The 20,993-nt window shown below is 42.1% G+C and overlaps 2 protein-coding genes across 3 annotated transcripts in view; both read right to left on the reverse strand.

The window, feature by feature from the left end:
- The window catches only part of Tcaim (T cell activation inhibitor, mitochondrial), a 48,576-nt gene extending 39,064 nt beyond the window's left edge, over window positions 1-9,512 (reverse strand). The window contains exon 1 of one of the 2 annotated variants that reach the window (XM_045136805.1): window positions 9,389-9,512. The gene's annotated coding sequence lies outside the window, so the exon portion shown is untranslated. Of the gene's footprint in view, window positions 1-8,546; window positions 8,665-9,388 lie in introns of those variants that run through there. The other variant, XM_004662130.3, reaches the window with a different exon arrangement.
- A 1,468-nt stretch (window positions 9,513-10,980) lies between these two features.
- Topaz1 (testis and ovary specific TOPAZ 1) overlaps window positions 10,981-20,993 on the reverse strand; it is a 59,422-nt gene continuing 49,409 nt past the window's right edge. The window contains exons 17-20 of the mRNA XM_004662014.3: window positions 19,168-19,332; window positions 16,288-16,491; window positions 13,158-13,341; window positions 10,981-11,225 (exon numbers count right to left, since the gene is read on the reverse strand). Of these exons, the coding sequence (XP_004662071.3) occupies window positions 11,006-11,225; window positions 13,158-13,341; window positions 16,288-16,491; window positions 19,168-19,332 (773 nt within the window). The 3' untranslated portion in view covers window positions 10,981-11,005. The remainder of the gene's footprint in view (window positions 11,226-13,157; window positions 13,342-16,287; window positions 16,492-19,167; window positions 19,333-20,993) is intronic.

Genomic DNA, 20,993 nt, shown 5'->3' on the forward strand with positions numbered 1-20,993 from the left:
CTGATTCCCTCCTCCAGCTTTTAAAATTTCTACTTATTTACTTATGAGAGAGAGAGAGAGAGAGAGAGAGAGAGAGAGAGAGAGAGAGAGAGAGAGAACGCGCGCAAGGGCCTTTAGCCACTACAGATGAACTCCAGATGTGTTTGCTCCCTTGTGCACATGTGTAACATTGTGTGTTTGCATCACAGTGCATCTGGCTTACATGGGACCTGGAGATTTGAACATGCATTCTTAGGGTTTGCAGGCAAGTGCTTTAACCACTAATCCATCTCTCCAGCCCCAGCCCTTTTTAAAAAAAAGTTATTTGGGAGACAGACAGAGAGGGGGAGAGAGCACTTTAATTCTTTATGTAAGTACCTGTTTAATACAAACTTAGGCAGAGATAATTAGAAACATTATTGAATGCTAAATATTAAATGTTGATTTTACATTTATTGTTTAAACTACTAGTTCCATGTTTCCTGTATAGTTTACAACTTTAATTTTTATTTTATTATTTTAAAAAATATTTTATTTACTTATTTGAGAGGAGGAGAGAGGCCCAAGTAGAGAGAGAGTGGGTGCATTTGGGCCTCTAGCCACTGCAACGAACTAACTCTAGATGCACTAGCCACCTTGTGCATCTGGCTTTATGTGGGTACTGAGGAAGTGAACCAGGGTCCTTAGGCTTTGTAGGCAAGCATCTTAACCAGTGAGACATCTCTCTATCCCTTGAAATTTAAAAAAATGAGGTGTGGTCATACATGTCTGTAATTCTGAGGCAGGAGGAGGATTGAGTGTTCAAGCCCAGCCTGGGCTACATAGTGAGACTATCTCTCTCTCAAAAGAAATGATTCTTAGTATAGTCAATTGATGGCAGAGCCCAGTAGGATTGCCAGTATGGTTGCTTGCCTTTTTCTGGGATATAGTTCTTGAGTTAGTCCTCAACTTTGCAAGACTAAGAACCGAATTTCATCACTTCTGGAATAAAAAAAGGCAGGACTAGGGTAAACAAAATCAGAAAAGATCTGATTGTCAGCCATTTAATCAACTTGAGCATATCAATGCTTAGAATGAGGCAGTTAGGGAGACTGGGAGCCCCCCACCCCCGCCATCAAAAGTAATGGCAGAAATGCCCTTACATCTGCCTTTGCAGTCTCCAGTTTGCTAGAGATCAGAGAAGTTGGATTCTACTCATCTCTTCCCTAAAGGAGTTCCCTAGACCTAGTTTATTTGTAATTTTTAAAAATATTTTTTATTTTTACTTATTTATTTATTTGAAACAGACAGACAGAGAGAGAGAGAGAGAGAGAGAGTGAGGGAGAGAGGGAAATGGGCACACCAAGGCCTTTAGCAGCTGCAAATAAACTCCAGACGCATGCACCACTTTGTGCCTTTGGCTTAAGTGGGTCCTGGGGCATTGAACCTGGGTCCTTTGGCTTTTTAGGCAAATGCTTTAACTGCTAAGCCATTCTCCAGCCTTGTAGTTATTTTTTGAAAGAGACAGAGAAAGAGGGAGAGAGAAAAAGGGAGTGAGAGAATTGGCACGCCAGAGCCTCCAGCCACTGCAATCAAACTCCAGCCATGTGCGCCACCTTGTGCATATATGCAACCTTGTATGCTTGCATCACCTTGTGTGTCTGGCTTAAGTGGGACATGAAAAGTTAAACATGGATCATTAGGCTTCACAGGCAAGTGCCTTAACCACTAAGCTATCTTTCTATTCCTAGACCTCTTTTTCCATGAACAACCTGAGCTCCTCCTTGGGAGGGAGTATCCCTTTCCTAGAATTCAAATCTGATCCTGACATTGTGGTTAGTTAAGCTCAGCTCTAAAACTTGTTACCATAGCTGGTGTCTTTGTCTTCCTTTTTTTTCCCCCCATATATATTTATTTATTTATTTGTATGCAGAAAGAAACAGTGACAAGAGACAAACAGGAGAGAGAGAGAATGGGCACACCAAGGCCTCTAGCCACTGCAAACCAACTTCAGATGCATGCGCCACTTTGTGCATCTGGCTTTATGTGGGCACTGGGGAATTGAACCCAGGTCATTAGGTTTTTCAGGCAAGCACCTTAATCTCTGAGTCATCTCTCTAGCCTGGCTGGCCTCTTTTTGAGCCAGCTCCTAGCCCAGACCAAGCAGCCCTCACTCTGGCTCACCTGAGCCTGAAGGTGAAGCCCACAATAAGGTTATAAATAGATTCTTTCAGGGGACAAGCTCTCTTGGCTGGCTCCTGAACTTCCAGGTTTCTGGTAAGCCACCCTTTGTCTCCTTACCCCCACATGGACACTGTACTTCCTCCTGCCTTCCACATGGCAAGAGCTCTGTCGGAAGCCATTTTGGCTGGACTTGTATCCATAGCCCTGGGCTTCTGGCTGCAGGACAATAGCAAAACTATAGCAGCCTTCCTGCAAGTAAGATTGTGTATCTTCAGTGTCTGGAAGCCGTCTGGCAGCAAGACATTAGCATAACCATAATAGCCTACCTGTAAGCAGGATTAGGTATCTTCAGCCATTTGGCTGGTCCTTTGTACTGAGAAATGATTGAAATGCAAAAACTCTGTAATGGGAAGGTTTTTTGATAAGTAACTTGTAAAGCTCATAAAGTCTTTGTCCATGGAAAAACTGTTTGTAAAAAAGATATAAAAAGGAATGCTGTGAAATAAACCATGTCTTCAGTCCTGGCTTAAGGCCTTGCTTCAGCCCTGGACTGGAGTTCATGCTTTCACTCTTCTGTCTTTCCTTAATCCTCACTCCCCATCAGGCTCAAACCCTTTCAGCTGGCAGGCTCCAGCAGAGCTCACTGTTCTTTTTTCTTTCTTTCTCTTAATCTAATAAAGTCTTTCTAACTCTTACCCTCTGGTCTATGGATTTTAATTCATTAAATTCATAAGACAAGAACCCAAGGTACACTAAATTTATTAGTGCATTGGTATAATGGTGTATTGATAAGGAATCCCAATTTTCTCATCACAAGAAGACTAGAAGATTCAGATCTAATGATCTTTTTCTTATAGGACCAGCTAGGAAGCAGGATAGGCGGCTAGGGAAAATAAGAGGACAACAGTGTAAACTGAGAAAAATGTTGTATTTCTGTACATTTTTTTATACCTATCTTAAGAGAAAAATAGAAGTCACTTCCTTGGAAGAGCTCATAAAAGAATGGAATGAAACACTGGTTGAATCAGATGGGGGTGGTAGATAAACTAGAGGCTCTGCTAATGACAGGTAAACAGGAGGCTCTGCTGGTCTGAATAGCATTACCCAGGGCCTGCATTGTTGAGAAAACTCCTTAAAGGCAGATAAGTGGGTCCTGGTCATAGGCCTACCTCACACCCCCAGGTGCTTCCTATAACTGCACTTCCTGTAACTGACCAACAGACCTGTTTACAAGTTCCTTTCTTCCCCATCATCTAAGATGCACTGAATTCCCCACTATGTTTAAAATTACTTTTATGACTGAAACGTTCATATGTGAATTGTGATTTATGGTTTAACTCACATCCTTTTTTTCTTCTTCTATAAACATCATGTGGTTACTTCCAATAAAGGGTGACACTTGGAACAGTTCGTGGCTGCACCCTGAGATTGACCTCTGGGGTGCAGACCTGATATACCAGACTTTTTTCTTTCCCTTTTCTTTCTTTTCTTTTTTTTAACCCAACAAAACTTTGCCTCACATTCCATGAGTTGATGGTCTTGTGTAACACCGGACCCCAAAACAATAGGAGCCTCTTCTCCCAGATGGCTAGGCTTCAAATAAAAACATATGCCTTGACTTCCTTGTCACACATACACACACATACACATAGAGAGAGGAATCCTTTGACCTTTCTGATCTGTTTCTTTCTAATCTGTAAACCATGGCCCACCCTTTTTTAAAAAATATATTTTGTTCATTTATTTATTTGAGATTGAGAAAGAGACAAAGAGAGAAAGAGAGAGAGGGAGAAAGAGAGAGAGAGAATGGGCACACCAGGGCCTCTAGCCACTGCAAACGAACTCCAGAGGCATGTGCCCCTTGTGCAAATTGAACCTGGATCCTTTGGCTTTACAGGCAAAGGCCTTAACTGCTAAGCCATCCCTCCAGCCCCACCACTCTCTTATCTTATCTGAAAGTCTATACTATACACTTCAGCAAGCCACTTTATAATCTTATTAAACTCCAGAGGTAGGTGCCACAATGTGCATCTGGCTTATGTGGGACCTGGAGAATTGAACCTGGATCCTTAGGCTTCATAGGAATGCACCTTAACTGCTAAGCCGTCTCTTCAGCCCTTTTTAAAAATTTTGTTACATAAAAACAGGCATCCCAAAACATTCAATTAATGTTTTAAGTAAAAGCAATTTCAGCTGGGTGTGGTGGCACACACCTTTAATCCCAGCACTCAGCATTCAAGAGGCAGAGGTAGGAGGATCTCCCTGAGTTCAAGGCCACCTGAGACTACATAGTGAATTCCAGGTCAACCTGGGCTAGAATGAGACTCTACCTCAAAAAACCAAAAAAAAAAAAAAAAAAAAAGCAATTTCTAAAGCTACACAATCAAACATGTACACACACACACACCACACGCTCCCCATTAACTGTTTGGTTGCTGAGGCAAAATCCTGATCAAAATCAGTTTAAGGGAACCAGGATTTATTTCAGCTTACAGGTCTAGGCTACAGACTCATGGTGGGGAAGGTATGACAGCAGGAACCAGTCACATTCACTTTAACAATGAACAAACAAAACAGAATGATAGATGCTTGTGCTCAGTTAGTTCTCTTCTTTTTATACAGTCTAGGATCCTGCCTATGGAATGGTGACAGTTACGGTGGGTCTTTCCATTTCAATTACCCAATGTAGAAAATCCCTAACAGACATGCCAAGACATTTATTTTTATGGTGATTCTAAAGCCTGTCAAATTGACAACCAGATTTTCTCTCTCTTTCACACACAGAGAGAGCTATTGTTAAAACATTTACCTACAAATCTTAAAAAAATGTATTATTATTTTTATTTATTTATTTGAGAGAGAGGGAGAAAAAGAAAGAGGGAGAGAGGGAAGGAGGGGGTGAGAGAAAAAGAGTGACAGAAAGAGAGAGACCAGACATGCCAGGGTCTTTGAACACTGCAAACAAACTTCAGATGTATGTGCCACCTTATGCATCTGGCTTATATAGGTCCTTGGGAATCAAACCTTGGTTCTTTAGCTTTGCAGGCAAGCATCTTAACTGCTAAACCATCTTTCCAGCCCTACAACTCTCTCTAGAGAAGCCCTTGCCTCTACCTTTCAGTGTGTACAATTTCTTTTTCTCCCTTGTGAAATAAAGTTCCCAGAAAACAGACATACCTAATTTAAAGAGTGTACTAGGCTGGCTGATAGAACCTTTTGACTATAGAGAGTTGGAATGGTGCAGATCCAGATCCAAATTATCTTGGGTTATCTTTAGTCTCCTTAATAGCCATTCTTAATTGCCCACCTCTGTGTCTAACAAAAAACCTTTCAAATATCATATAAAATCTTTTAGATATATTAATTTACAGACCAGTAAATTGAGGCAGTTTAGGGGTAATAGGGCCCCAAAAGTAAAGGTGAGGGATGTCCTTGCAGTCTCCACTTTGCTAGGGATCAGAGAAAGATCAGGCTTCTCCTCATCTCTTCCTGACTAAAGGACTTCCTTCCTTAGATCTGCTGTTCCTTAAACTCAACCTGAGTCCTTCCCTAGAAAGGAGTTTCCTTTTCCTAGACTAGTTCCCTTTAATGGGGGATTAAGATTCCTGGATTAAACCTGACCACGTGGAATTCTGGCATTCCCTGGTCAGTTCTACCCCCAATAAAACCTAGAAAAGACTCCAATCTGGGTCTCTAAGTGGGCCTTTCCATTTCTGGAACTCCTCCCTGCTGTACAGGAGCTTTGCCTTCATTCCTTCTCTTAAATCCTATCCATAATCTAGCGAAATCTCTCTCTCTCTATTTTTTGTTTGTTTTTCCAAGGTAGGGTTTCACTGTAGCTCAGGCTGACCTGTAGTTCACTTTGTAGTCTCAGGGTGGCCTCAAACTCATGGTGATCCTCCTACCTCTGTTGCCCGAGTGCTGGTATTAAAGGCATGTGCTACCAGCTATAAAATCTCTTTTAACTTTACCCTCTGGTCTGTGGATTTCAATTCTTTGATTTATAAGACAAGAACCTGGAAGCCACTAGCTCAGTGGAAGTTTTGTGTGACCATGACAGTCCAGCATTCAATTCCTGGATTAAAGCCCAACCAAGAGTTGTGGTTTAGCAGTTGAGGTGTTTGCCTATAAAGCCAAAGGACCCAGGATTCCCCTGGACCCATGCAAATCATATGCACAAGATGGCACAAGTGTCTGGTGTTTGTGTGCAGCAGCTGAATTCCCTGGTGCACCCATTCTCTATCTGCCTCTTTCTCTCTCTCTCAAATAAATAAAATCAAAAATATTAAAAAAAAAAAAAGTTGAGCCGGGCTTGGTGGTGCACTTGAGAGGCAGTGTTAAGAGGGTTGCTATGAGTTTGAGGCCACCTTCAACTCAGACTACATAGTGAATTCCAGGTAAGCTTGGGCTAGAATGAAACCCCATCTCAAAAAACAAAACAAAACGAGTTGAGAAAGCACCCCAGATCCCCATATCAAGGTTCCACCAACCCAAAGGCTAAGTCATCAGGTAGTATCTCTGAAACCTATACCAGATATTTCCTTGCTTTGCTATAGCCAATTGTCTCGCCAGTGTATTTGGCAAATGCCTTTATTTGTGTCTTTATTTTGTTCTGTGACTATGAAAGTTCATATAATCATGTTTACATGTTATTCAGGGTCAAAATGAATTCATGCTTCCAGATCACAGTCATTTGTATCTGGCTCAGAATAAACTATTATTATTGTCTTTGATTTGAGAGCTGTGTTTTGCATGGATACCCTCGTGTCTACATTAAAATCTTTCTTAACAAACTTGTGCAATTCTTTTCTGTGATACACGAAGTGCAGCTTCACCTGTGCAGAGATCTCGGAAAAGAACTCAGGCTACATAGCAAGCAGCTGGCAGCCCTCTCTTCTGCAGAGAGCTACACAGAAAATCAAATGACTGTCAGGGGACTGAAGACATCCTGCTTCAGAACAGGAGTGCTCGCCTGTGCTTGGACACTAGCTCCAAAAGCTTTTGTCAGCCACATCAACTGTAGGCTTCCTATCTGCTGATGAATTCTTGCTGGTGGTTTCTGTCAATATTCCACAGAACTCACATTCTTCTATTTAGAAAGAGCCTCAGCATACTAGACAAACAACTAAAGATAGTGCATGTCTCACCGGACTTGGAAGACCTTCTGGGTCCGAAATCCACCAATTCAAAAGGCATTTACCCAGTTATTTGTGCCAGGTTTATGTAGTGTTAACACAATCCCCATCTTTACAAAACCCGAGTCTAGGAGAACCAAAGCAAGCAGATAACCATAAAACAATAGCAAGGAATGGGAAATCTAGGGGTTTCACATAAGAGTAGGGAGAGGGAGCCAGGTGTGGTGGAGCATGCCTTGAATCCCAGCCCTGGGAATGCAAAGGTAGGAGGATCTGTGTGAGTTTGAGACCAGCCCAAGACTAAGTAGTGAATTTCAGGTCAGCCTGGGCTAGTGAGACCCTGACTTAAAAAAACAAATAAGAGTAGGGAGAGGGCTCACTGGAAGGTGTTATGTAAGGAGAAGGTGGGTGTCTTCCCTGGATGGGATGTGGGAGATGCAGAAGAGATTTATATACAAACCAGTATACAAGTTTAATTGAATCTATCAAACAGAGATACTAGCTTCTGTCCCCGCCCCCCCATGTCTGCAGTTCTTTGTGGCTTGGGATGGCCTGAACCCCCGTTCTTCAGCCTCAGTCTCCACAGGGCTGTGATTACAGGCCTTCACTTCTGCTTAAATTACTTTTGACAGACACAGAAATTGTTTGCCGAGTAAAAGTGCTGGGATTGAGCTTTGGCCTTTTGGCTTAATTTTTATTGAAAGGTAACTTATTTTAACCAAGTTAAATTGTGCCAAAAGATATCCCTTTAGTAACTATCTTGTAAGGTTTTAGCAAACAATTTGTTCCCTCAAAGTGATATAAAAATCAGGTTGTTTTTTCCCCACTCCCACTGCTTAGAGGAAAAAATAAAATGAAAAGGGCAAAATCAGGAAATCTCATTAGATGGGTTATAACACCTAAGATTCTCTAGCTTCTTTCTGTAAATGTCTTGCTGGGAGATTGAAATCATGGCTCTACTGTAAGGCGAAGGCACCGGACACACTGAACGCTTCAAAGCCGGTGCGCCTTCTCGCTTCGCAGAGAGGCGATGCGGTCGCCGTCTTCCGAGCCCGGCCCGGCCCCTCAGCTCGGCGGCCCCACCTACTCCTGCCGGGTGCCCGGAGCGCGCTCCACGCCGGCCCCGCGCCCAGCCCGCCCGTCCGCTCTCATTGGCTACGGCCTGCCCGGCCTTCCTTCTACGGCGCCTGCGCACGTCCCGAGGCGGCCCGTGCTGTCGGCGCCAGTCCACCCGCGGGCCGCGAAGCCCCCGTCTCCCCGCTTCCTTACCGGGCACCCTGAGGGGCTCCGCCGAGAGAGAGCTCTGGAGGCGCCGGCGAGCGCCCCCGGGACACGGGATGAGGCCGGAGCGACGCGGAAGATGATTGGCCGGCAGGTGGGAGTGAAGGGTAACGGAGCGCGCGCGGGGGCGGGGCGACTGTCGCGGCGCATGCGCGCTCCCCGCCCCGTCAGGACGAGGCTGTCACCGAAATGACAACCAAGTGCGGCAGTGTTTGAGAATGCTGTCCGAGGGGCCTTGCCCTCTCGAAAGGTTCCTGCGGTATCTAATTCTATTATTTATAGGTACATAAGTTTTTAGATAGAATTAGCACTACTTTTAACCTTCATCTTACAAAAACTTTGAACATTTTAAATTGCTGGCCTCAAACTCACGGCGATCCTCTTCCTTGGCCTTCCGAGTGCTGGGATAAAGGGTGTACGCCACCACACCCAACCTGCATTATATTTGAAGTCATCAACACCTACTTTTTCTCGGTAGAAAACTTTTTCTTTTTTTTTTTTGGTTTTTCAAGGTAGGGTCTTACTCTAGCCCAAACTGACCTGGAATTCCTCTGGATTCTCACGCTGGCTTCGAACTCGTGGCGATCCACCTACCTCTGCCTCCCGAGTGCTGGTATTAAAGGTGTGCGCCACCACGCCCGGCTCAGAAAAGTTCTTTTGACAACTTTTATACATGTATACACAAGAAAAGGAAATGGAAGATTATGATAGAAATACAAACACGTTAAGCCACAGGCTCTCCCACTGTAGCCCAGGCCCTGTCCTCGTGGCAGTGCTCCTGTCTTAGCCTCGCTAGCGCTGGGCTCCATCTGGCTATGCTAAGCACTCACCGTCAGGCCGGTGCGGGCTTCTCTCCCTGTGTCTCAGCCTGCGGCCTCGGCCTCCAGAAACGGTCACAGACGGGTTGGCGGGCGGGCAGACGGACGGAAAGTGGCGGTGTAGCGGGTGCTCTGCCTCCTGGCTCTGCCAAGATCAGCCTGTGCTCAGGGCGGCGCCATCCGAGCCCATCTTTCCAGAGGACCTCCTCCCTCGTGTTTTGGCTCTCTGGAGCGCCCTGGCCGCCAGCACTTCACAGCCGCCTCCTCCCTAGGGCTTTGAAGGCTTTCTGCCAGTGACTGCAGCCCAGCGCCTGTGACCAGTGACCTACAGATGGCTCTGGGGACCTCTAGTCTGTCTGTCAGTCAGAGGTTCCCCCACACCGGGCCTCACCTGCTCCATGGAGACTGCAAATACAGGAGTTTAATTTTACTACTCTTGTGAGATTAGAGATTTATTTCAAGGATGCTGCTTTAGCCATGTTCTGTGAACTTCTTTAAATACTCTCCCTCTAGTCACAAACTTGTTCAGCATTTGTTCTGAGGGATGTGAATTATGGTTCATATTATCAGGTAAAGCTGAGGATTGTAACATTGGAGAATAGGCTACAGATTCTGAAGAAATGTTGGAGCTTCCTAACTAGATTTGGAAGGAACAGTCCTTGTTTAGATAATTAAATTCTGGCATATGTAAGTTCTTATTTTCTTTAGCCATACCTAACAACATACATTAATTACATGTATTCAAAAATTACATAGTATTTGGACTTGGGAGGGGGCTCAGTGGTTAAAGGCACATGCTTTCAAAGCCTGCAACCCTGGGTTCAATTCCCTAGTACCCATGTAAAGCCAGATGCACAAAAGTGGTCCAAGTGTTTGGAGTTGCTAGCAGCTTCAAGAGGCTGTCATGTGCCCATATTTTCTCTCTAGCAAATAAATATTAGAAATTATGTCGAATTCCAAAAGACTAAAGGAAAATTATTGTGAGATTAACCTAAAATGCTGAAATTTTAGTGATCAAGTAATCTTTAGCATTTGGCTATCCTGCTCACTGGATGGAGTGCAGGCTAACCTAGCCCAGGTACTGAGCTGAGAAACTCCAGGCTCCAGTGATGGCCCTCCCTTATTAGTACTGCAGAATTCAGAGGGTGCACTCCCACTGTTTGGAGTTAAGACTAAAAAGAGATTTGCCACACCTAGGTTCTCCAAAATTGAAATCAAAAGTAACATGGAATATTGTTTTTCATTGTGTATAAAAACCATTACAAATTACATTTAAATGAATTTTTGTTAAATTAAAAAATTGTTAAATTAAAAATTAAAATTAATTTCCAGCACCAATAAAGTACAAAAGTTGAATACATAGCCGGGCGTGGTGGTGCACGCCTTTAATCCCAGCACTCAGGAGGCAGAGGTAGGAGGATCACCATGAGTTCAAGGCCACCCTGAGACTCTGTAGTGAATTCCAGGAGAGCCTGAGCTAGAGTGAAACTGTACCTTGAAAAACCAAAAAAAAAAAAAAAAAAAAAAAGCTGAATACAGTGAAAAAGCTGAATACAGTGAAAGCTACTTTAATTGCCTTTTATTTTTAACAACGATTACTTGGACTTAAAAAGGAAAACCTTTATTTAACTAGCTATTTGTGAAAAGCCAAACCTTTCCAGCCCACTTCATATTCTCTTTCAACCACTTCAGGGCAGAACAATGTTCCAAACTATAAACCTGCTCCTTGTTAATGTTGACGGTCATGTGCTTAATGAAAAGCTTTGGATCCGATATGCGAGCAGCTGTAATTAATCTTTCCACTGCAGCCTGATAATCATCCTTGGTCCGAGATTTGTTTTCTTCACATCTGTAAAGTGATGAACAGAATATGGTTTCTTCCCAAGAATCATTTACATTTATTGGCTCTAAACTATTACAGTTTTTTTCATCATATTCTTTTGACAGTGGCTTTTAAACTTTTTGGATACATCTCACCTTAAAAAAGTCATTTGAGATTATGTTCTAATAACATATACATATAAGACTTTCCATTACAACATGCTTTCTATCATCTTTCTTTTTTCTCAATGCTATTTGCAACACCCTAAAAATGACTTTATCACTAACTAGGCTGTAATGATAGTCTGAGTAACACTGATCTAGAATATGGCTAGTCGTCTTTGTATTTGCAAAGTTAGTAAGTATAACTCATATGACATAAAATAGAATAAAGATTGGAATTATCAACAATCACATTAGTTATTTTATATTTTATTTACTTGCAAGGGGAGAGAGAATGGGTACACCAGGGCCTCTAGCCATTGCAAATGAACTCCAGATACATGCTCCACTTTGTGCATCTGGCTTTACATGGGTACTGGGGAATCGAACCCAGGTTGTTAGGCTTTGCAGGCAAGTGCATTAACTGCTGAGCCATCTCTCCAGCCCCAAACATTAATTTTATATTGATATTGGGCTATTTTTAGTTGCTACAAATAGCATACAGCTAATATGGAACTGTATAGCTGCATTTCTTTATTAAATTTCTGGTGCTAAGGCTGAGGAGATGGCTCAGAGGTTAAGGGCACTTTCTTGCAAAACCTGATGGCCCAGATTCAATTCCCTAGTACCCACATAAAGTCAGATGCACAAAGTGGTACATGTGTTTTGAGTTTGCTTGCAGTGGCAAGAGGCCCTAGTAATTTCAATCTCTCTCTCTTCTCATTAATTAAAAACATTTAAAAATTTTCTGGTGGTGGTTTTTTTCTGTCCTGACTTAAGGTGCTTCACTAAGTGTGGGAATTTACCAGCATTTTCTATCAGTTTCACCTGCCATTAGTCATGACTGTTGACTTGCATAAAATCCATACTTTATAGTGTTCTGGGGAAAGACTAATAAGCATTTAGAATAGAGATGTGGCTACTACACAAGACATCTGCTGTGTTCGCTGCTTCCTGCTCTGGGTACCTAGGGGTCAGTCAGCAAAAAGTCCTGAGGACTACTATCTGCATTAACACCCATGTAGGCCCTACAAAGTGATACTTGAAACAAGAACCAGTGGTCAAAGGGAGAAAAGAATGGCCAGGCGCCTTCCAGCTTTGAAAAAGGCAATCTGAAGTCAGGAAGACTGAAACAAGGTATGTAGTTGGTATATGTCCAAAGTCTAAACATGAATAAAATTCTCACAGAAGTTAATGTCACACAGCAGAGCTCAGTATGCCAACAAGACTAAACATTGGCCTGGATATAATCAAAGACCTGGGAATGCTATTAGTAGGGCCACCTGCCATGAGTTCAAGTTCATGAGTTCAAGGCCACCCTGAGACTTACATAGTGAAGTCTAGGTCAGCCTAACTAGAGTGAAATCCTACCCTGAAACCACCCCCCCCACCAAAAAAAAAAAAGCCAGATTCATGGATTAAAAAAAAATAAAGACCTTTTAAGGTACCAACTCTAAACACTAAACATGAGAAATGTTGGTGCCCACAGATTTGTGTTTGTGAACATCCAATCACATGTCACTACAATGTTTATTGGATGCTATTAACTTTTCTTTTTTGACTGGGAATTGAATTCGGGGCCTTGTAGACACTGAGCACAAACCACTGAGTTACATCCCTAACCCCTTAGCTTTTTTTGGTTTTAACCTTCAAGTAGGTCAAATTCTTTTTCAATTTAACTGAAAGACAGTTTGGAACATATCCACAGTGTACCCACACTCACACACCCACGAACATATCCTAGAGCAAATCTGGAGAGCCACAATCTGCATTGAGAATGCAAGGTTTATCAACTAACCTTTTCAAAACTATCTGTAGTATTTGTGTAGAGGTTCCAGGACTCTGTATACTACTAGCACTAGATACCAGGAAGATTTCAATAGATAGGAGCATTTCAATCTCAGATAAATAGGAAGGAATCAATAGAAGTTTTCGGTGTAAGTTTCCCTCTAATGGTGGGTAGCAGCCTAATGAAAGCGCACCTGAAAATTAAGTAACAAACTTTACCCCACATGTAAAAGTAAAAACTTCCAAAATACTCACATGGGACAGTAACTTACCTTTCAGAGTAGACTTCACAGTGGCAGATTTACTGCTCCTTTTATATGGCAGTGCAATTTTCATCCTAGTACATTTGATGTTTCCCTTTATAAAGTGCTTTTGAAACATCACATAAAGTAAGTATTATTTAAAAACTATGGAAATGACTTTTGGGGGCTGGAGAGATGGCTTAGCAGATAAGATGCTTGCCTAGGAAACCTAAGGACCCAAGTTCTAGTCCCAAGAACCCACATAAACCAGAGGCACATGGTAGCACATAGGTATGGAATTCGTATGCAGTTACTGGAGGGGCATGCCCACTTACTCTACATATCTGCCTCCTTTGTTTTCTTCTCTCTCCCTCCCCTCAAATAGATAAATAAAAAGATTTTTAAAAACTGAAAAAGAAGAAAAAAAAAGAAAATGACTTTTGGGATTTATTATATCAAATGACTAGCTTTCAAGTCATAGTAAACACAACATAACTTGGAGAATAATTAAAAACCTAACCAGGTGAGGTGCTATGTAATATAATCCCAGCACTGTGAAGGCTGAAGCAGGATTTTGAGTTTGAGGTCAGCCTGTGCTACATAGTAAGACTGTCTCAAAACAAAGAAGGGGCTAGAGTTGTTTTAGCAGTGTAAGGCACTTGCCTGTAAAGCCTAAAAACCCAGGTTCAACCCCCCAGAATCCATGTAAGCCAGATGCACTTGGTGGTATATGTGTTTGGAGTTCGTTTGCAGTGGCTGGAGGCCCTGGCATTCCCATTCTCTCCCTGTTTCTCATTCTAATAAAAAAATTAAAAAAAAAAAAAAACAAAACAAAAAAGAAAAGGTACTTTTTTTTAAAAAATAGGATTTGCCCTAAGAACAACTTCATGTATTCATAATTGTTGCTTAATTTGGATTATGAATCCAACACATAGGAAATAAAACTATAACATGAGAATATCAAAAACATTTTTCTTTACTTGAAAACAGAGAGAAAGAGAGCAGGGGAGAATGAGAGTATGAGTGAGTATGAATGTGTCAAGGCCTCTTGCTGCTGTGCCTAGCTCCAGATGCATATGCTGTTTGGTAAATCAGGTTTGACTTGGGTATTGAAGAAATGAACGGGCTTTGCAAGCAAGCAACTTTAACCCTTAGCCATCTCTCTGGCCCTCCAATAACATTTTAAATGTCAATAATGAGCTTTTCCTCAGCTCCAATGTCTCACTATGTAGCCAAGACTGGCCTTAAACTCATGGCAATTCTTCTGCCTCAGCTTCCCAAATGTTGAGACACTAAGGTGCTCTGAGGATTAATCAATAGCTATAAATTACTTGGAGTAAGACTTTCAGCACATTTTTAAAAAGCCCCAAAGACTATTTTCCCACCTCACTTGCACAAATCTCAGAAACCACAGTGTATATGAAATAAGGTATAGGGTGTGACGAGGTATGAGAGAAAGTGCTAATATGAAAGTTCTGAGTCACAACAGGCATTAGTTGCCTTAACAGATGACTTTAAAAAGGATTTGGAGCCGGGCATGGTGGCTCACGCCTTTAATCCCAGCACTTGAGAGGCAGAGGTAGGAGGATCATCTTGAGTTCAAGGCCACCCTGAGACTACATAGTGGATTCCAGGTCAGCCTGGGCCAGAGTGACCTTGAAAAACCAAAGGTTGGGGGCATGGGAAGTGTCTGTTAATAGATATATTGTTTTCGGAGTGATGAAAATATTCTGAAAGCAGAGGAGGATTCACACAGCACTGTAACAGTGACAGAACCACTATGCTGAGCCACTGAGATGACAAACTAATTGTGACTGAACCACTGATCTAAGCAACTTGCAGAAGAGCTATATATTCTGAAACCACAGTAGTGGTCATACAGCTCTGTAACTGTAACAGAACTACTGGGGTTGAATGGCACTTGCATAACATCTGGCTTATGTGGGTCCTGGGAAATAGAACCTGGGTCCTTTGGCTTTGCAGGCAAATGCCTTTACCCCCAAGCCATCTCTCCAGCCCCCATCCTTCTTTTTTTTTCACTGAGGTAGGATCTTGCTCTGGCCCAGGCTGACCTGGAATTCACTATGTGTCTCAGGCTGGTCTTGAACTCATGGCAATCCTCCTATCTCTGCCTCCCAAGTGCTGGGATTAAAGGCATGCACCACCACATGCAGCCCATCTGTCTTTTTTGAGACAGGGTCTCTTACTGGCCTAAAACTTGCCAGTTAGACTAGACTGGCTGACCAGTGAGTCCCAGAGATCCACCCATCTCCTCCTCTCAGTGTTGCAATTATAGGAATGCATCACCATGCCTGACTCTTAAAATAATGTGGATTCTGGGGACCAAATCCAAGTTCCCATGCTTGTATGTCAAGCATTTTACCAACTGAGCTCTCTCCTAAGTTCCTGAGGCTTAGAGCAACATCTGTAAACAAACTGGACACAGCTCAATGACTAGAAGCCATGTGAAATGATCACATGCTACGTGATGTTGATATGGGCACCTCTGGACTTCCCTTCCCATGTGGCTTTGTTCCAGAATAAATTATAAAGGTCAAGAATATGGCAAAGACAAAGAAAACATGTAGTATATATTCTTTAAATTTCAGTCTATTTAACTCTTGCTTTTATGTTTATGAGGTATGCCAAACCATTTCAAATTTTGTCCTTTGTTTCCTTTCCTTTCACTCTAGCAGATATGCTAATGTGGTGAGAAATAAAGGTACAGTAGCTGGAAATGAGAAATAATAGGTTTCAAAAGAGCACAGATCTGTTTGGAACATTACTTTCAAATATGGATCCACCGTTATTCTTGCATATTTAAATATAGCTGGATCCTGGATTAGAAAACAAAATTCAAAACCAATATATCAAATTAAAACTTTAAATGGAACTTACTTTTGTAGTGGTTTCTGGCTTTAAGCCATAAAGAACTCCTTCCTAAAGAAGTAATTAGTCTCCTAAGAAAGGAAAAATCAATAGGGATGCTCTTTGTAACCATGAACTCTGCTACAGAAGATGATATGCCAAGACTGTTACTTTCTATACAGGAGTCCAGAAGTTTATTAAAAAGAAGGCTGTACTGGGACACCTCCATGGCTTCTGAAAGGAAAGAAACAATGACACAATGATGGAAGGACCTATCCTAATCTCTTCACCACTCTCTTTTCTTCCCCTTGGCCCTTTCTTACTCTCCACAGAAGTCACAGGCACAATAACACCATCATCTTACATACTCTGTAGATAGGAAACAAACAAGTATTTTACAAAAGTGACTCTTGCTCCCTTTGTAATGGAGAGTGTGAGAAGAGGCTTGTCAAGGACTTCAGTACCTCTGCATTTGGTCCTGAATGGATCTGCAGTGTCCTGTCTTTATTAACTACAGCTCAGACCTCAGCCCTTGATGTTCTATGACTCAAAACATATAATCTCCTAGTAGACATTCACTTTATTTCTGTTCCTTTGGTAATTTGTAGAGAAAGAGAAGTTATCTTGGAGACTTGTTAGTGCCCTTTACTCAGTTTATCACACTCCAGGGCTTTGTCATTTTGCATTTCAGTAGTCCAGGCCATATCAGGAATTATTCTCTTTTCCTTTACTATCTTCCTGAACATTCCTAAAACACCAGTTTGTCCCTCTGCTCCCTCACCCTTATGTGTAGCCTTTTATTACACCAAGATTCCCATTTTGGGCTTTGTTAAAACCAGGCACAACTGTTATCCAATCTGGACACCTACTTTGTTTCTTTTTTTTTTTTCCCCCCCAAGGTAGGGTCTCACTTTAGCTCAGGCTGACCTGGAATTCACTATGTAGTATCAGGGTGGCCTTGAACTCAGGGCAAACCTCCTATCTGCCTCCCGAGTGCTGGGATTAAAGGCCACCATGCCTGGCATTACTTTGTTTCTTATGAACACAACTGCAATAAAGACCTGCACAATAGCAGCCATTGTGTTAGTGAGACCAAGATAAAAAATATGTAACAGTATTATGAAGGACACTTTACTCAGAGAAATGAGGATACTGGATACAATGAAGGTTAGAGGAGATGATAAGAGACCCAGGGAGGGGTTCAAATTAACATCCTCTAACCTGCCACACAGCTTTTTCCTGACCCAAAGCTTTGTTTGGGGATACTCTCTTTCTACCCATTTACAGTTTGAGCTTTAGCCTCCAGAGTATTCCAAGTTGACTGATGTTCCAAGGTAATATAAACCCAGGTCTGTATTTCTTTTTTTTAATTTATTTATGTATTTGAGAGAATGAGAGAGAGGGAGGGAGGGAAGGAAGGGGGAAGGGAAGCAGAGAGAGAGAAAGAGAGAGAGAGGGGAGATAGATGGAGAGAGAATATGAATGGGTGTGCCAAGGCCTCTACAATTGAACTCCAGACACATGTGCCATCTTGTGCATCTAGCTTACATGGGTCCTGGGGAATTGAACCTGGGTCCTTTAGCTTTGCAGGCAAAGCCTTAACAGCTAAGCCATCTCTTCAGCCCCAGGTCTCTATTTCTTTTCTTTTTTTTTGTTTTGTTTTGTTGTTTTGAGGTAGGATCTCACTCTAGTCCAGGCTGACCTGGAATTCACTATGTAGTCTCAGGGTGGCCTCGAACTCACGGTGATCCTTCTACCTCTGACTCCCGAGTGCTGGGCTTAAAGGCGTGCGCCACCACACCCGACTCCAGTCTGTATTTCTTGATAGGAGTAAAGGAATCTTTATCCCAATATACTGAATTAAGACATAAAGCTTGCTGGTAACTTACAAATGAGGGATGGTTGGTGAGAATTCGTGTTAGGGGCTGCTGGTCACTCACAGAGAAGCAGCTCATTGTTTTTTTTTTATTTTTTAAAAAAAATGTTTTTTATTTATTTATTTGAGAGTGACAGACAGAGAGAGAAAGAGGCAGATAGATAGATAGAGAATGGGCACACCAGGGCCTCTAGCCACTGCAAAGGAACTCCAGACATGTGCGCCCCTTGTGCATCTGGCTAATGTGGGTCCTGGGGAATCGAGCCTTGAAACAGGGTCCTTAGGCTTGACAGGCAAGCGCTTCACTGCTAAGCCATCTCTCCAGCCCAGCTCACTGTTTTTTAACCATCAAAAAAGCATATCCAACTTGCAGAGAAGTTCTTTTTCCAATATTGGGGATTGAACCTGGGGCCTCATGTATGTCAGTCAAGTGTCTTACAAACTGAGCTACATTCTCAGCCAGAGAACACATTAATAGGTTGCAACTTTAAAAAATATGCAGGGGGAGGGGCTGGAGAGATTGTTTTGCAGTTAAGGTACTTGCCTGCAAAGCTTAATAACCAGGGTTCCATTCCCTAGTTCCCATGTAAAAAGCCAGATGCATAAAGTGGCATGCTCATTTATAACGGCTGGAGCCCTGGTGTACCCATTCAGTCTGTCTCTTCTCTCTCTGCTTGCAAATAAAAAATATGCTGGAATTTGAAACTTAAGCAGATGGGTAACTGTTTCATAGTAACTGTCATTCACTAGATGGCAAAAGTTAATGAAGGCGGACTTTTTAAAACTTACTTGGCCGGGTGTGGTGGTGCACACCTTTAATCCTAGCACTTGGGAGGCTGAGGTAGGACTGCTGTGAGTTCAAGGCCAGCCTGAGACTACATAGTGAATTCCAGGCCATCCTAGGCTAGAGCAAGATCCTACCAAACCAAACCAAACCAAAACAAATATATAATAATAATCCAATACAATACTACAATAATAAAAATATAGCAATAATAAAAAAATACAACAACAACAAAAAAAACCCAACTTACCTTGAGAATTCTGAAAGCCTGGTAGATTTTGCAAAACTTCAAATGTCTGTCTATACAGGTTTTTGCCTAACACTTCATGTGCAATTGTACAGAGCAAGTTATGTCGGTTAAGCACATCCAGCTGGTTACAAGGCCAAAGAGGTGTATTGATTATCCATTCTGACTCTTCCAAAAGAGAAAGATGAACATCTCATGAAAATTATACTTCTCAAGCCAGGTGCGGTGGTGCATGCCTTTACTTCCAGCACACGGGAAGCAAAGGTAGGAGGGTCACTGTGAGTTTGAGGCCACCCTGAGACTACATAGTGAATTCCAGGTCAGCCTGGGCTAAAGTGAAACCCTACTTCAAAAAGAAAAAAAAAACAAACCAAAACTACACTTCTCAAAAAAATCACAACTGAAGTTTGTATTACCTACTTTTGCATGTGTATGTGTGCAAGCACATGTATATGCAAGTGTGCAGGTGTGCATGTGGATTAGAGTATGATATCAGGTGCCTTCCTTGATTGCTCTTCCCCTGATTAAAAAAATATATGTTTTATTTATTTGAGAAGAGAAAGATGCAGATGTGAAAAAGAAGACATGAAAAGAAATAGGAAGGGTAAAATGATTGGTAAAAATGGGTCATATGCCAGGGACTGAAGCCATTGCAAATGAACTCCAGATGCATGTGCCACCTTGTGCATCTGGCTTACATGGGTACTGGAGAATTGAACCTGGGTCCTCAGGATTAGCAGGCAAGTGCCTTAGCCACTAAGCCATCTCTCTAGCCCTGATTTTCTTTTTATGAGGTAGGGTCTCACTCTAGTACAGGCTGACCTGGAATTCACTGTGTTGTCTCAGGGTGGCCCTCGAACTCATGGTGATCCTCCTATATCTGCCTCCACACGGCTGGGATTAAAGATGTGTGCCACCATGCCCCACTCCCCCTGATTTTTTTGAAACAGAGTCTTACTCTGTAGCTCAGATTGGCCTTCAACTCATGTTCTTCCTGCCTCAATATCTCAAATGCTGGGATTATAGGAACAAGGCAACAAATATAGTTGCATGCATTTGCTTATAAATAGATATAAATGTGTTTGCAGGAAGTTTCCCTAAACAGAGGTAACAAGTGAGAGAAAATACATTTTAATTCTGTTAGATGGTTATTTAGGAATTCCTTTCTGACAGAATCTATGTGATTGTCCATTCTTTACACTGTCACAAAAAGTGCATCACCAAACTCAGATCTTTGGTAGACTGACAAGCTGGAAGTGGTATTTGTGATTCTAAGGTTTACTTCTTATTGTAAAGGAGTATTTATTCACTTAGCATGAATGAGAACGAACCACTTGTATTTCCTTCCTAGGGAATGGTATGTTAACTGGAGAACCTTTCAAGAATTTTAGGAACAAATGAATATATGAACATACATAATCCGAAAGTTGAGAGTTGAAAGTCGCAAACCACCAAAGACTGCTCCATAATCCTCCCAACAACCTTTTCTCACTGTCAGTTTGAGAAAGAATAGTTTTGCTAGGAACATTTAGGCACAAGTTTCCTATTATAAGATGATACAAGCTATGCTGGGCATGGAGGCACATGCCTATAATCCCAGCATGTGGGAGGTTGATGCAGGAGGATCTGGATGTCTAGGCTATCCTGGGCTACATAGTGAGATACTGTCTAAAAAAATAAAGACTATATGACCCACTTTTACCAATCATTTTACCCTTCCTATTTCTTTTCATGTCTTCTTTTTCACAAGACTATCAACTATAGCTTGCATTTCAGTAATTTCCAGTTTTACATCTTTGGAAAGCTCATTAACTAAGTTTGCTAAGTTG

The sequence above is a fragment of the Jaculus jaculus genome, chromosome 17 (assembly GCF_020740685.1).
Source record: "Jaculus jaculus isolate mJacJac1 chromosome 17, mJacJac1.mat.Y.cur, whole genome shotgun sequence".
Lineage (NCBI taxonomy): Eukaryota > Metazoa > Chordata > Mammalia > Rodentia > Dipodidae > Jaculus > Jaculus jaculus.